The 16011-nt window shown below is 56.8% G+C and overlaps 1 protein-coding gene and 1 long non-coding RNA gene across 3 annotated transcripts; both read left to right on the top strand.

The window, feature by feature from the left end:
* The first annotated feature begins 693 nt into the window (after positions 1-693).
* Positions 694-5950, top strand: CTSS (cathepsin S). 2 transcript variants are annotated; one of them, XM_074853024.1, is made up of 9 exons: positions 703-824; positions 1040-1055; positions 1447-1657; positions 1839-1961; positions 2517-2666; positions 2740-2964; positions 4041-4206; positions 4842-4944; positions 5427-5950. In XM_074853024.1, exons 3-9 carry the CDS (start codon positions 1532-1534, stop codon positions 5524-5526), a joined length of 993 nt encoding a protein of 330 aa, XP_074709125.1. In that variant the 5' UTR covers positions 703-824; positions 1040-1055; positions 1447-1531; the 3' UTR covers positions 5527-5950. The 2 variants fall into 2 exon arrangements, with proteins under 2 accessions (XP_074709124.1, XP_074709125.1); XM_074853023.1 differs by lacking the exon at positions 1040-1055 and having other exon boundaries at positions 694-824.
* A 2259-nt stretch (positions 5951-8209) lies between these two features.
* Positions 8210-11625, top strand: LOC141936215 (uncharacterized). Its single transcript, XR_012626699.1, has 5 exons — positions 8210-8782; positions 8893-9041; positions 9925-10046; positions 10218-10296; positions 10597-11625. It is a non-coding gene; the product is annotated as an uncharacterized LOC141936215 (long non-coding RNA).
* The last annotated feature ends 4386 nt before the right edge of the window (positions 11626-16011 follow it).

Below are 16011 nucleotides of genomic sequence, written 5' to 3'. Positions count from 1 at the left end.
TCTTCTCTTAGAAGATGGTTTCTTGCAGCCATTTTATGTCCCACGGTGCTTTGTAGTGGGGAGAAATGCACCCTCCTGCCCGGCTGTCCTGCGTGGGGACCCGGAGGATGCCCTGAGGAGAGGCTGGAGTGTGATTTCCAGGCAGCTGGAGACTTTGCTGGCTGCGTTTTCAGCCCATCTGCACTGTAAATGTGTCTCCTGTGCCCGTGGGGTCTGAGGCTGGTCAGCTCAGCTCCGTCCCGTGACCGTATCGAAACCTCGTCTTCCCATCCGCGCCTCCCCGTCGGAAAGGGAATAAATGTGATTTTTTTCCTAAGGGCTGGCTTGGTCTGGTCGGTACACCGCTGCGGTGGGATGGGACTCTACCCAGTTCAAACCAGTAGCAAGGCTCCGTGCTTGACCTCATCCTGTCTCTTAGCTCAGCATCAAGTCATGAAAATGTGAAGATCCTGTGAGAGGAGCGTGAGCCCCGCTCCTGCCCGCCGGCCCCTCGAGCCACATAAACCACCGTGAGAGCTTTGCCACTAATTTTTGGGGTGCTGGGAAAAGAAAACTTTCTCATCCACCATCATTTTCTGATGGCATGGAGGGTCCTGCTTCAGATAACCCCGTGACCAGCCCAGCAAGGCCGGTTCCCAGCTAAGTGAAAATGAAATCAGAGCATTTCCTCATTTCCTGACTCGTGATTTGTCTGACGAGTTGCAGGCGCCGTGTGCCAGAGGTCCTGGGTGTCCCGGTGGTGGGGATGTGCTGGATTTGTCCCCGGCGTCCCCCCAGCCCATAGACGCGCTGCCGGGACCCACCACCAGAAGAAGCGTTTTCAGGTACGTTGGGTTCTTTTGTGTTTTAACACCCCGCTGGGAGCTTTGAGGAAGTAAAACTGAAGGAACAATATTTTTATGTTGACTCTGACTCCATCTTATCTCTAATCTCCTCCAAGCCCTCTCTGGGTAGTTGAATTGTAGGTAGCAGCCCGTCCTCGGGAGCTGGTGGACGTCGGTTGGATAAAAATAGGATTTTTTTGTGTTTGTTTTTCAAGGTGCTGGAAAACACAGGTTGGTCAAAACAGCCGCTTGACCAGGCGATGTGCAAACCTCCTTCGGGAGGGTTTCTCGGGCAGGGTGGAACCGTCAGACAAGGCGCGTGTCTGGATGCGTCCCGGCCTCCCGGTGTCGGCGCGGGGAGGGCAGGGGTTGGCTCCAGCAACGCTTCTCCCGCCGAGGGGAGTTTCCGAGTGCGGGGCAGGATTTCTTACCCCACCTGGCAGGGGCTGGGGGTGCGCAGCTGGTGAGGCAGCGCTGCTGCGGGGTGCTTGTCTGGGCAGGCAGGACGGGAGCTGTCGGGCATCAGCCGGTGTAGAAACGCAGCGCAGGGCATGCCAGGGAGCCCAGGTCAGGGATGTCATCACCGCTGGGCCTCCCTCACCCAACCGGATTTGTCACTAAGGGGTCAAGCACGGCTCCGGGTCTGAGCCCGCGGCTCCCAGCCTGCGTCCCGTGTCGCTCCGACGCCCCAGCCCCAGCCGAGCGGGATGAAGCTGCTGGTTCCCGTCGCCTTCCTGGCCGCGCTGGCGGCGGCACTGGGACACCCCGACCCCGCGCTGGACTGGCACTGGCAGCTCTGGAAGAAAACCTACGGCAGGGAGTACCGCCACGAGGTAGGGCTGTGCCGGGGTGGGGGTGGCTTGGGGTGCTGCCGTGGGGGGAGAAGAGCCGACAGCGCTCCGAAGCACCACTGGTCCCCAGGGCTGGCTTGACAGGGGCTGCCCACCACCTTCTGTGGGATGAAATGGCTGCGGGGGTCGCTGCCACACACCACGAGGCCGCGTTTGGTTTCAGAAAGAGGAAGGGGACCGGCGCGCGACGTGGGAGAGGAACCTGCGACTGGTGACGCTGCACAATCTGGAGCACTCCCTGGGGCTGCACTCCTACCAGCTGGGCATGAACCACCTCGCAGACATGGTAGGTGCCGGCCGCGCTGCTGAGAAGGGGGTTGTCTTCATCTCTAACTACCTGCGAGGTTGATTTAACAAGGCGCAGGGGTGGGTTAGGGGTGGAGGAACTCCCAACCACCCCTCTCAGCCCACCCTCTTGGGACTCCAACAGCCGGGGACAAACTCCTCAGACATTCCTGTGCCCAACCCAGCGGCGTGAGGCAATGTGGTGTGAGGAAACGACTCCTAAACGCAGCATTAGGGATGCACAGACCTGGGCCTGGTCATTATATATATTTGCAAATCCTCCCTCTTCGATGTCCCAAGGTTGTAGTGTTGTTCAGTGAAATGCACCAGCTTCGAGGGATTTTTGGTGCTGGAGTTACGCTCTGTATCTTCTTTTTCTTGCCCTTTCCAATGAATGGCTAGAAAATAAATGTCAAAAATAAAGTCAAGGACTCCACAAACCTAATTCTTGCCGCTCAGACTGTTCAAGGGAAATGCCCCTCCACTTCCAGCATGCCCAGTGTAAGATGTCTCCAACACAAGGACATCATGAGCAGGGACTTTCTTTTCCCACCAGACCAGTGAAGAAGTGGCAGCTTTGTTGACTGGACTCAACGTTGTCCCTCGGCCAAACCAGACCTCCACGTACCAACCGCAGCCCGGCAGCCGAGACCCGGACACGGTGGACTGGAGGGAGAAGGGATGCGTCACGGACGTGAAGAACCAGGTTTGAAGCTCTCTCTGCGCCTCTTCGCGTCTCGGACCCGGGCTCGGGCTGAGCGTCTCTGGGGCTTTCGCAGGGCGCCTGTGGGTCGTGCTGGGCGTTCAGCGCCGTGGGAGCCCTGGAGGCCCAGGTGAAGCTGAAGACAGGGAAGCTGGTGTCCCTGAGCACCCAGAACCTCGTTGACTGCTCCATGATGTATGGGAACAAAGGCTGCAGCGGAGGTTACATCACCGGCGCTTTCCAGTACATCATCGACAACCAAGGGATTGACTCGGACGAGTCCTACCCCTACGTGGCTCAGGTAGGTGACAGACCCCAACAGCACGGGGAAGCTGCAGAAAAACACGTGTGCGTGGAAGCAGCAGGGCCTTTCGTTCTGCTCTCCCGTGCAGACACTTTTCTCCTCCTCTCCCTCTGTCTTGGTTTCTACCAGTCTCGTGTCATCTTTGCAGCTGATTCTTTCAAAGCCAGGGAAAGGACCTTTGGAGTTCTTCTTTTCTCTTAGGTGAATGCCTGGACTGGGAGCCAGAATTTCTACATGTTTCTGTCCTACATAAATTATGAGGCAACGTACTACACGGAAGGGAAGAATGGGACAGGATTCCTGGGTCCTATTCTCAGCTCTCTGTATTATTCCATCTTCTGTAGTTGAAAAATGGGATATTGGTATTTCTACCATTTCAGTGGGCAGAGGTTTCCGGTGAATGAGGTTTATACAATTGTTTGTTGAAGAGTTGCCTGTAACAGATGCTGTGTGACTGCTGCAAGGTCATAAGGAAAGAGCCGTAAGAAAATAAAGATCCTAATGCTGAGAGTCTTGATGGCCAGAGACAAGAGATGCCCTGGAATGACCTGGTGTCTTGAAAACAGGTCAACGCACCAGCAGCTCAGTCCAAGACAGAGAAGTGGAATACAAATCTTCAAACATGCATAAGGCAGCTGCAGAGACAAAAGACACTGTTCTGTGTGTCCACAGGGAGACTGAGAAGCCACGGGCTTAATTTGCGATAGAAGAAATTTAGGTTAAACATGAGGAGGAGCCTCCTGATGGGAAGGATGAGGAAGCAAGGACAGTTTCTCTAGGGAAGTGGTAGAAGTATTGTCATCAGAGGTTTCTAGAAAAAAGGCAGAGAACTCTGTTGCAATAGTTTGCCAGTTCTTGGTGTGGGGAAGTGAGATGGACAAGACAGTCTTCTCAGGTCCTTCCAGCCATCTTTTCTGTCATCCTGTGTAGAAAAACGGTGCTCAAAGAAAAGTGAAGAACAGGGTTAGCACAGGGTAAAAGAGGGCTGACAGAAAACACGTACCCGAAAGTCTTGAGATGTTCTTGGTGAATCCCTCACGCTCCTCTTCTCAACTCCCCCTTGTTCCCACCAGAATGGGACATGTCGATATGATGCTTCCACACGAGCCGCCACTTGCTCCAAGTACATTGAGCTCCCCTACGCCAACGAAGCAGCCCTGAAAGATGCTGTAGCCAACATCGGACCCGTCTCTGTCGCCATTGACGCCACCCAGCCCACCTTCTTCTTGTACAGGTCAGGTACGTCCTTCTACCCTGGAGATCTTCTTCACAGTCTTCTGTGTCCTTCTCCACATAAAGCTTATGAAATTTGGTGGAATTTCACAGAATCACAGAATCACAGAATCAACTAGGTTGGAAAGGACCTTGAAGATCATCTAGTCCAACCATTAACCTAACACTGCCAGTTCCCATCTACACCATATCTCTCAGCGCTATGTCGACCCTACTCTTAAACACCTCCAGGGATGGGGACTCCACCACCTTCCTGGGCAATCCATTCCACTGCCTAATAACCCATTCTGTAAAGAAATACTTCCTGACATCTAGTCTAAACCTTCCCTGGCGGAACTTGAGGCCATTCCCTCTTGTCCTATCACTTGTTACTTGGTTAAAGAGACTCATCCCCGGCTCTCTGCAACCTCCTTTCAGGTAGTTGTAGAGGGCGATGAGGTCTCCCCTCAGCCTCCTCTTCTCCAGGCTAAACAACCCCAGTTCCCTCAGCCGCTCCTCATACGACATGTGCTCCAGACCCTTCACCAGCTTTGTCAAGTTGGGGCTTAAGTCCTGGATGAAGTGACTCTGCCGAAGGTTGACTTTGACTCAAAGACGAGGTCTTGTGGTGATGACACCTTTCCAAACTCCTTTTTTTCCAGGTGTGTACGATGACCCCCGGTGCACCCAGGAGGTGAATCACGCAGTGCTCGTGGTTGGCTACGGCACCCTAAATGATAAGGATTACTGGCTTGTGAAAAACAGGTAAAGGCACGACCATGAGTCACTGAACTCGTGCTGTCTGTACGCTCGCTCTCTATGGGGACGGGCTCTCCGCGGGAACCTCCCGCTGCTCAAACTGGCATCCTCACAGTTTTATAACGACCGATATTTATACAGACGAGAGGAAGATCAGTTGGGTGCTTGTGCAGTGGGGGTTGTTACAGCATCGAAAGTTGGTATCGCTCCTTAAACTATTCCCTGAGGATTCATGCTTAGCCATGTCAAAGCACCTTTACGCCGTCCTAGCAGTGCGAAGGAACTTTAAATGCATTTAAAATACACTTACACCCACCTTAAGTTCCCTTTATGTTCATGAGTGTTGTCATAACTTAATCGGGGATTAGAAATCCCATGAAGCAGTTAACCGAAACACTTTGATGCTGTGACGGTGATAAAGCCGCCGCTTCGCTTACAGAAGAATGAATTTAATTTCTCTCATCTCTGCTTGTTTCCTCTCCCAAAAGCTGGGGCGTGAGTTTTGGTGAGGAGGGCTACATCCGCATGTCGAGGAACCACGCGAACCACTGCGGGATCGCCAGTTACGCCTCTTATCCGCTGATATAGACGGACCGTGCGCGTCCGAGAGGGCTCCCGAGGCTGCAGTCCAACCCCTGATGCTACGCTCGCATCGACTGACCAAGAATCATTTTCTGGCTCTGTGGGCAATGTCCTTCTGTTAGATCCGCTCGTGTTACAGGCTGGGAGGGAGCCCTTCGCGTGGGAGGATTTTGGAATATGATTTACAGGCACCTAGTGACGTCTTTTGGGGGAAAAAAGTTGTTTGGGTTTTTTTTCAGAGTAAAATTGTGGTTACTACAATTATAACAAAATATAAATTATAACACCTACAGTTAGAGATCACGTTTCCCTCTCTCCGGTTTAGCACTGAGTACTGCTGCGATGCCACGGATGTGATTTTATCTCTGTGCAACGTTGATGAAATTGCAGATATTCTTTGAAAAATAAAAGATCAGTTTCGCTGCCCAAACCCCTGATATTTGGTCTCTGGAGGCAGGAATGGGTGGCAGAAGGAATTCCAGCTGGTGTTTGCTCCCCCGGCACCACCCCGCCATGTAAGACCTCTCACAAAACCTCTCCACAAATGAAGTTTCTCTCCAAACGATGTTTATAATTTGGGAACGGAGGATACGGACCGCTGCTGCCAAAAGTGCGGGGAGAGGAAGTAGCTGCTGTCCGTGGTTTCACGTTGATGTGAGTTCTCGTGATGATGATGATGATGATGATATTGAAATATAAACGCTGTCGCTGGCACTTCAGCTGCCGCCGCACCCACACACCAGAACGCAGCATCAAACGCTTGTTTCCAACAGGGACGGCAAAACCAGCGCTGAAGGAAAAAACGTTTTCATGTTAAACCTTTCGGGTGAGACTGCAAATTCATCGGCCCTTTTTCTTTAAATTTATGTATTTACTATAGGCTTTAAAAAAATATTTGTTTCTGTGGCAAAAGTTCCATCGAGAATCTATTTACCGGGCACTGTGGTGGCCTGAGGTGCCACTGCCACCTTGGGGGAGCTGGGGGAATTGGACAAGTCTCCATCTGCAAGGTGACATTTGAGAATGCTCACGTCACCTACCACAATTATCTCATATTTTTGGCCTTTGCAGCTAACTAGATAGGTTGTTGTTGGGTTTTTTAAACTCTTTTGCCGAGGCGTTGCTCGCTCATTAAACCCTTTCGACTGAAGAAATCTCCTTTCCAAGCGTGGAGATCTCTGTAGGTCACGGAAAACGGCTCAAAACCCATCGTGCCTTCAGCAAAAACATCAACCGGCGAAGGGCTGATGGGCCCAAGACCTTCGTTCAACGAAGTAAAAAAGAGTATTTTGAGTTAACGCAAACATACGAACTGGGGGGCTCTGGGAGGGTATCGGGGCTGTGGGGAGGGTTCCCACAGGTGGGTACAGGTGGCACTGGGAGGGTCTTGGGGGACCTGAAGAGCTTTGGGGTGTACTTGGGTGCTCAGCGGGGTTACTGGGATGGCCTTGGGAGCTCTGGGGTGTTTCGGAGGCTTGGGGAGGGCTTGGGGGTGCTCAGAGGACTAGTTAGGATGCTTTTATTCAGGCCCTGGCCCTAGAACTTGGTGTTCTCCGCTCAGCCCCCGCCTCACGCTCCTCATTCCCCCCCCCCAAGCTTTCTTTTGTCTCTGTAAGGGCCTCAGGACCCTTTGAGTTCCCTCACAAACCATCCTCTGGCTTTCCTGGTGCCCCAGAGGACTCCGTGGGCCTTTCACTCTGTCTGGGACCCCTGACTCGGCCTTTGAGCCCCTCTAGAACTTTTAACCCAGGTCCAGAGCCAGGCCCAGCGCAGCCCCTCAGCTGCGGCTCCCACACGAGCGCCGCCAGGGCTGGAAGCTCTTTGCAGCAGCCGCCTCTCCTTGGCAGCCCCCTCTCAGCCCCCAAACACGGGGGCTCTTCGCTCTCTCTCTCAAAAACCCTCACCCTCACCCCAAAACCGCTTTGAAAAGCCACAGCAAAGGCCGGCAAAGATCTCCAAGCTCCCTGGGGGGCAGCAGGGCCCACTACGGGTCCCAGCAAAGCCGGGTGAAGGCCTCAGAGCTCTCTGGAGGGCAGCAGGGCCCCCTGCAGGCCATGGTAAAGTAGAATATTTTTAATTAGAAGTGGCGTTTGCAGACAGTTCCGCAGATCACCCCGCCTCTCCGGGAAGGGCGGGAAAGGGGAGGGGCGAGGCGCGCTCTGCGCATGCGCGGAGTCCCCGTGAGCCCCCCGTGGCCGGGGCGGAACTACATTTCCCAGCGTGCCGCGCGCTGCCCGGAGGTCACTTCTGGTCACCGAGGACTTCCGGTGGCGCTGCCCTGGCTCGGTGTTGCCGGGCAACGGGGCGGAGATGGCGAGGAGCGGCCTGGGGGGGGGCCGTAGGGAGGGGAGTGGGGTCTGTGGGGCAGGGAAAGGGCTGTGGAGGGGGGGAACTGGGGTCTGTGGGGTAGAGTCTTTGAAGGGGGAGAGCTGGGGGGTCTGTGGGGCAGGAGAGGGTCTGTGGAGAGGGGGATTTGGGGGTCTGTGGGGCAGGAGAAGGCTGTGACGGGTCTGAGGTACCAGAGGGAGGGTTCTGGAATAGAGGAGGTTGTGGGGGGAGCCCTGGGAGGGGTCTGTGGGTGTCGGAGAGGTCCCAGGGGGGTGTTGTGGGAGTGGGCTTTGCGGGGATGTGGGGGATCAGGCAGGCCCTGCTGCTGCAGCTCTGGGGGTGTCGCGGGCGCTGGGTCTCTGCAGGCAGCAGTCGGTGGAACCGGGGGTTTCTCTGCTTTGCAGGAGCCCTCCGGGCTGTGTGGCAGCAGCCTGGGGTGGAAATGCCGGCGTGAAGGGGAATATTGAGGGGAAGGAAGGGTCCCCTGGCCTAGGGAGCGGGGGCTGTGACGCCTCAGCGTAGCTGGGTAGTGCATATAGTGACACTGGTGTCTCCATGAGGCAGCTCAGGGAAACAGGGACACGTGGCCTGAAGCGGGGACTTCTGGGGAGAGAAAGGCTACCAGCGGGAGTTGGTAGTCCCTCGGTGGCTGGGAAATACGGGCTAGTGCTTTCTGAGAAGAACAGGGAATTCGGTGGGGAGAGGAACCAGCTCTGTTTTGTCAGAGGCGGTGCAGGCAGCGGTGAGAGCTGCCATCCTTCGCCATGCCGCTTCCGCGACGGCAGCGATACCTGCTGGGGCTTCGCAGAGGGAGGCGGCCGCTTTCTGTTCTGCTTTGCTGCGCCGCTACCTGTACGCTTTCCAGCAGGAGCACAAGTACCCCCAGGGCTGTTTCTCCCTGCTCTGTGATATCCCTTATCAACATTGCTGTGAAGTACGTGGCTGTTCGTGTCTTCCTGCCCGTGAAGGCCTGAATTGTCTCGTTTAGTTGTCCCATTCACATTCCCTTTGCAATAAAATACTCCATTCTCTTTTTGCTTCTAGATGAGGCTCCTGATTCTTGCTGTGTTTGCCCTGTTCTACGTGGCCCCCTGAGAGGAAGGGGCCGGACTCCTGGCCTCCAAATCACTATTAAACGGTTGTGCTGTGGAGGACGGGACTCTGCAGCACCTCAGCTACGCCGCTGGCTCCGGGTGAGCTTTGTCTCATACTTCCCAGGAGCAAATCTTCGTGTGTGTGTGTGCAGGGTTGGAGACTCTTCCTAGGCTCCGTGGTGTGCTCTTTGCTCCCCGTAAGTCTGAGCTTACAGCTGGTGCTTGAAGGTCCGACCCTGCGATTTGCCTTTTCCTTCCCGTTGCTTTCGCCGTTTCCTGCTTTCCCCTTGTGGTAGCTGTCTGTCCAGCATGGTGCAGTTCCTCGTGTTTCATCTTGTGATGTTCCCCTCCCCGGGCACACAGACACTCTTTCTTGGCTTTGTGAGTTTTTCTGACATCCAGTTTCCTGTCCTATTTGCAGCTTCTCTCAGCGTTGCCTTCCCCTTCCTGCAATCCCCTTCTAATACGCCTTGACTCCCCATCCTGGTCCCTTTTTAAGTTTCAAAAGTCAGTTCTTCCAGCTGTTAACTGTCAGGATGGAGCTGCCACCGCTCTGGCACGGTCCCTCAGCGAGTCGAATACCAAATCTGAGACTTTCCTCCTATCCCTTTCTTTGTGCTGCTTTAGACACGGAGCTGTGGGATGATTCTCTCCCCACCGGAGGCTTTTGGCGTCGTCTCTGTGATGTTCAGTATCAGGTGGCTCCAGATCACTCGCTATATTCTCATTTGTTGAAATTTCTCCCCTCCAATGCTCGTTCTTACCCCCGAGTGTCCTGTAGCTCTGCTCTCCTCAGCCATCGCTGAGACTGCGGCGTGCCGGAGCCTGGGCAGGGTGTTGTGGGGAAGGAGGAGGGACCGCATTCCCCTTGGCTGGGCCTGCCTGGCTGTAACTACAGGAGATCTGTTGGCCACCTGGTTCAATTCTCTTCTTTACCCATTTCCTTACTTTCCTTGAATGAAATGCAACTATTTTCCTTAAGTTTCAGATCTCAGAGTGATTGAAGTGTCCCACGCTGTGCTTCTGCAGCCTCTCGAAGCTGCTTACTTCAACTTCACCTCTGCCACCATCGCGTACCCGGCACAGGAGGGTGGACAGGTGACGGTGAGTGATTTGATCTGACTTTTTATGCAGTTGTAGCCCAACAGACGCACCTGACCGCGCTCTCTGAGCTTGTTAGGGGATGATGCACATCCCTGCACCTCACACTGCCTGTGCTCTGCTGCAGGAAGGGAAGGTGGCAAATACTATCCTCCTCCTCCTCCCCTTTTTTAGGTTGCTTCCTGAGTGCTCCTGGGCAGGGAGGAATCCTGGCTCAGAGTGAGTTTGACAGGAGGGTCCCGCCTCACTTTGTGTAAGTATCTTTCAATAAATAATTGAAATTACACTGCAGTGATTGTGCAGCCCGGCACAGTGCCCCTGTGTTGGCTTTGCACTACAGGCACCTGAAAAACTCCAGCGTGGATTGTAGTTAACCCGTGTCTGCTGTCCAGAAGAAAATATCACAGGGATAGCAGTTTCCATCCCAGCTACCTCTGTGAAGGGGCTGGCACTGTGGGATTTGGGCCAGAAGCTTTGTGGGTGGCAGATCTGATGGTTGTAACTCGGCTGCGTGTGATTTGTTTTAAATTCTTTCTAACAATTTCTCCTTCAGCTGGACCGGGTCGTTTTTGGCGCGATGACCCCGCCCTCCGTCGGGATGCTGCTGCTGTGATACTCGAGCAGGAGGAACTGTGGCACCCCGAGGAGCAAAAAGAACTGAGCAAAGCCCCAGCGCTCGGGAGGGAGCCAACGTTAACCCACGCGGGACTGCAGGTGTGTTTGGATCAGCAACGCCCGCAAAAGCGCTGCCTGGGCTGCGCGTCGGCCCTGTCACCTCAGTGGCAGTGGTGTGTTGCCTCCTCCCTTTAAAAAAAAGAAGAAAAAACACCGAAAAGCCCCCAGCCAAACCCCGTTGTCTGCGTATTCAGAGCAGAGTCCCCTCGCTCTGTTGCGGATAAGCGCGGGTGAAGCTGTGACACGAAGGTGTTAACGCCCAGCAGAGCTTGTTCTGGGGGTGCAGCTCTGCGGCGTTTCTGGCGCCTGCGCTCGGCCACACGGACCCCGCCGCCGTCTCCTCGAACCCTGTGAATCTCGGGGGGGCCCCTTCTCCGGGTGCTGCCCACCTTTGCCGAAACACCTGTGGGAAGGAGCTCTGCCTAGTGCTGATAACGGACCTCTGGGAGGCTCGTTTGAGCTTTGCTAAGCCGGGCTTGGGAAGCCCCGTTGTATTTCAGCGAGCAGTTAATTGCTGTATGTCTGGTTGGTTGGGTTTTGGGTGGTTTTTTTTTTTTCCCCGGTTGCTCTGTTGAGGAACTGAAGGCTTTGTAATCAAACATACACCAGAGGGAAGCCTGCTTTTCTTTTAGCAGGAGGTCCTGGAGGCACCTGGCTGCCTCCAGACTCAGCTGAAGGCCATACAGTCAGGAAAATAAATCCACACATTACTCCATCGGTAAAATAAATGCAAGAACGAGAGCAGAGGGAACACGTGGGGAGCAGAAAGCGCGTTACTGGGTTCATTCCTCTGCTCTGCGAAGGGCTGGTACCTCACACCAGCTTTCCTGACAGCCCCAAGCACTAGTATAAGGTTTCTTTTTACCGCCGTAAATAAATCATAGCGCGGCTGCCTGTCGGGCATGGATTTGTGGTGGTGGTTTTTTTTTTTTCCCTCTGGAGGAGGCAGCGGCGCAGCGATGCCTCGACTCAGGGGACCCACACGCGGTGAGAGGTGCTGGAGTTTGGCCCCAAGGTTTGGGCAGGGGCTCTGTGGTGGCTCGGGCCGGGGTCCCGTGGCACCGTACCCCCGGTCTGGCCGCGCGCGTTGGGCCCAGCGTGGCGGTGGCAGCTGAGAATTTTGTGTTGGTGGATAGAAATCTCGGGCTGTACCGGGGCAAACACTGCGCCTTTGTTACCAGAACAATGTTTCCAAGCTGGGATTCCTCACCCCCTCGCCCCAACCTTCGGTTGCACCCTTTGTTTCGCCTGGTGAGTGTCGCAACCGGCAGGATTAGGGAGACAGTCGCCGTTTGACGCTCCAGAAACTCCCTCTGAAGGGTGCAGGGGCTTCGTGCTAACTGGTCTGACTGGTGCGGCCCCCTCGGATGTGCCCGAGCGTGGAGATCTCCTCGCCAGGCTCCCGCTGCAGAACGGTTCCTGCCTCTTGGCAGCCGCCCCGGCTGCGCCCTCAGGATCTGCAGGCGGAAAGGGGTGAAGGTAACTAATGCCCGTGACCGGCAGCGCTCTGCTTTAGGTTTCCGAGGGCAGGCTGGGGGGGTTCTGAGGGGAGACGGATGTAAGGAGTTGTCGTGTTGTCTCTCTTAATGGTCGTGCTCGTCTTTGAGCCTTGAATTGCGCTGACACTGGAAACACTGGCCGTGGAGGTGTCTGGTACTGGTGTGTTATGGCAGAGCTGCCGAGCTGGAGCTGTGAGCTCGTGTGTAGCAGGATGGGAGCTCCCAGGACACCCGTGCTGGGTCATCCTGTGCCCTGGCACCCTGCTGAAGAGGGGCCAGCTCCTGGAAATATTTAGAGCGTTTTGGTGTCTCAGGTTCTCCTCGCCCGCAGGTGCCTGAGAACCAGGTGCCGAAATGGCCGCTGAGCTCCCGTGCAGCCCCAGAACGAGCGTGTGAGCTGGGAAAAGGGCTCGTTCCCTGACCCCGAGCTGGGATATCAGTCCAACTAAAATCCTGACGGTTTCAGAAAAAAACTCTGGAGCTCATTCCACAGCCTGGCGGCTGCGGTTTCTCTCCCCGCAGGGCAGGGCAGGACCGAGCTGTGCCAGGTCTGGACCTGGGCGCTCCAGGTAGGCGTCACCTCCTGGCACCACTCTCCCGAAAGCTGCGCAAAGGTCCCCGGTGCCACCTGTTTATTTCAAACAAACACGTTCCTCGCAGGCTGAATCTTTAGCCTGAGGAATATCGAGCAGAGAGACGGTGCCAAGGGACAGGCTGGCTCGGGGTGGGGGACCGGGGACCAGAGGGCGTTTATTTATTTTCCTTTATTTTCTGCTGAGCGGGAGCTTCGTGTGACGGCGGTGCCGGGACACCCCAAAGGCTTTTCAAAACCTCCAGGTCACTTCTGGCAGATGGGGATTAAACGCGCCGGGGTGTTTATCGCTCGCAGGTGACTCTCGCGCGGGATCGGTTTGCTCCGTCTGCGGCTGCTTCGTTTCACGGTGGCTTTTCCCAGGAAATGAAATCCCTCCTGGATCCGGACGTGCTGGGTTTGTCCAAGGTGCGTAATCCTTCCGGCATCGCCCGGCGCTCCCGTGCGGAGGGTGAACGTGGAGCCGCTGTGGTTCAGCCCCACGGCAGACGGTGACGGGAGCAGCCTGAGTCACCTCCGCTCGCCCCGGCCCTTATCGCAGTTTGTGGGTGCCCTGCTCTGCACCCTGACCAGCTCCCTGCACCCGTATCGGCTGCTTAAAGCCCAGCCCTGAGCCGGCAGCAGATTGGAAAAGTGCGACTGTGCCGTGGGGAAGGAAATCCCTGCCCTTGGGCGATGGGGAAACTGAGGCACGGAGTAATGCTCCTTGCCCTGGCGTGCTTTGGGCTTGCCCAGCTCCTGCCTGTTGCTACAGCCTGGGATGGATTATCCATAACTCCCACAGGGAGGAACAACCTGGGATGGATTATCTGTAACTCCCACGGGAAGGACTCCCCCGAGTCCCGAAGGGGCAGTTCAGACCCTGAGGGGGACCCTAAGGCTGTTCTTGGACCCTAAAAACTGTCGAGGTGGGAAATAAGAGGGTTGTTCTGTACTGAGGGCACCTGCAGCCCAGCACAGCGCTGCAGCTCATGGGTGAGGGAGGAGAGAAACGGGGAGCAAGGCTGAATTTGGGGTGCCCTGAGACAAAGGGGGGGGTGTGTCTGCCTCTCCGCTGGCGAGGACGGTGGGGAGGATCTGCGTTGATGCAGGACAAAGGGTTAACAGGGAAAAGGATCTGATTTGCCAGGTGGTTCCTGGTTTATTTTGTGTGTGAAAGAGGCAGGGAAGGAGGGGGAGGAGGAGGAGGGCACCCAGCTGGGAGCTGGGCATTGCTGCCGGGGTCCTATGGGGCCCACCCGTGTCGTCACCGACAGGTACGTCCCTGGCAGCCCGGGGGGTGCCCTGGGGGGTGCCCTGAGCCGCCGTCCCCCCTCGTGGGTGCTGCAGCACCCGTCCCACCCACTGCCACCGCTTTGTTCCCCCGCCCTGAGCCGCCCACCGGCACCTTCCCGGCCCTTTGCCCTGTGCTGCCGCTGCACCCACGGCACCATGACACCCGGGTCCCTCCCTGGGCCCCTCCCTGGTGCCGATGGGATTTGGCCCAAAGTTTCGCTGTCGTGACCCTCGAGCCGGTCACTCGTCCCTCAGGTCCTCGGTTTCCCCGGCTGGTGGTGGTGGCAGCACGAGCATCCTCCAGCCGCCGAGAAAGCTGGCGGCTGGTGGTGAATCCTCGCCGGGGAATCGGGGTGAAATCCGGGGCAAGACGCTGACCCCCGTGTCCTGGCCGGAGCAGGGGTGGCTTTGCCCTCAGCCAAAGGATGGACCATGCCTTGGCATCGGGTCGGAGTGGGTTTAGGAGGAAGAGTTTGCTTCTCGCTGCTCCGGCTGGGTCCAAAGTGCCAGCGGAGCTGCCGGGGCGCGTGGTGGCACCCAGGGCGTCTGGGGACACTTCTTGTCCCCACGCTGGGCTGGAGCAGGCAGGGAGGGGACCCGGTGCTGTCCTGACCCCATCCATGCACTCCAGTGATGAGTGTTGGCCGTTCTCAGCACGGAGCAGAGGGGCTGGGTGGGGGCATCTCTCCACATTCCCTGTCCCCTGGCTGGGCTGAGCCGCCGTGCCGTGGTCCCCACATCCCACCGGGGAGGCAAAGCCCGTCGGCGAGCCCAGCCCGCAGGTAACGCGATCCCTGGCCGCCTCGCTGCTCTCCAGCTGGTGCTCACCGACATTTTGGAGGGGTTGAAATACAAACGCGGGGCTCGGCGCCGGGCTTTCGGCGCTGCGGGAGGAGCCCGTCTCCCGCCGATGCGTCTGGGTAACGCCACCGTGCCCTGTCCTGGGGAGCTGTGCCGGTGTCCCAGCACCAACGGGCGATAAACGGGGTTGGTTTGATTTGTTGGGGTGTGGGGGTGCACCCCGGGTCGGGTGCAGGTGGTGGCGGGGGGCTGCTGAGGCCGGAGGGTCGCCCGCAGGGTCAGGGTTTGATTTGGGGGATGCTGCTCAGCCGTGACGTTGCTCCAGGATTCCGTCCCTGGGTCCTGCCCGCTCTCTGCTCAGGAGGTTGCGTTTACACCCCGAGATTCCCAGCTGGTTTCTGGCACTAAACCGGGAAGTTTCTGGGCATTCAAGTTGCTTTTCTGGGCACCGACACCTGTACGGAGCTGGGAGCCCATAAATCACCTTGTGTGCTTTTGGGGAGAGCCGCTTATCGGTGGCGGAAGCGCCGCCGAGCGATGGGCACTGTCTTCGCTATTTATTTATTTATTCTTCTGGATTTACGGCAAAACCACTCGCTTGTTCGGGTCCGGTCCTGGGCAGATCGAAGGGCAGATGATGGGTAGACATGGAGGAAAGTGGTTTTTTTTTTTTATCAGCTGACTGGGCAGGGAATGTAAAAACAGGAAAGCGGCTGAGCTCATCCCATTTCCCTCCCTGTCCCACACGGGGCGGGCTGGGGGGGGGCAGAGCTGCCCATGGGGCTGGGGCGCAGCAGGGTGAGTCGGGGAGGATGCGCCAGCCCCGGCGGATGCCGCGGGCACCGGCCTCGGGATTTTGGCATTAGGGGCAGGTGTGGGCCGGAGCGACGGGCGGGGATCGCGGGGATGGGGGTGCCCCGCTGGGGTTCGCAGCCCCGGCTCCAGCTCGCTCCCGGCAGCAGGAGAAGGGGTTTTGCTTAATGGGGAGGGGGGTGCCGTGGTCCAGCCGGGGCCAGCAGCGCTGCACTGATGCTGCTGCAAGGTGGAGGGACCGGCCGTGATGGGGAGCTGGGTTTGGGGGGGCTAAAAGCTGCACCCCGCAGTGGCCTTTCTGTAAGGGCTTTTG

The sequence above is a fragment of the Strix uralensis genome, chromosome 32, assembly GCF_047716275.1.
Source record: "Strix uralensis isolate ZFMK-TIS-50842 chromosome 32, bStrUra1, whole genome shotgun sequence".
Taxonomy (NCBI): Eukaryota; Metazoa; Chordata; class Aves; order Strigiformes; family Strigidae; genus Strix; species Strix uralensis.
The sequence above is the reverse complement of the archived record's forward strand: the minus strand, read 5'-3'. Positions and strand labels throughout refer to the sequence as shown.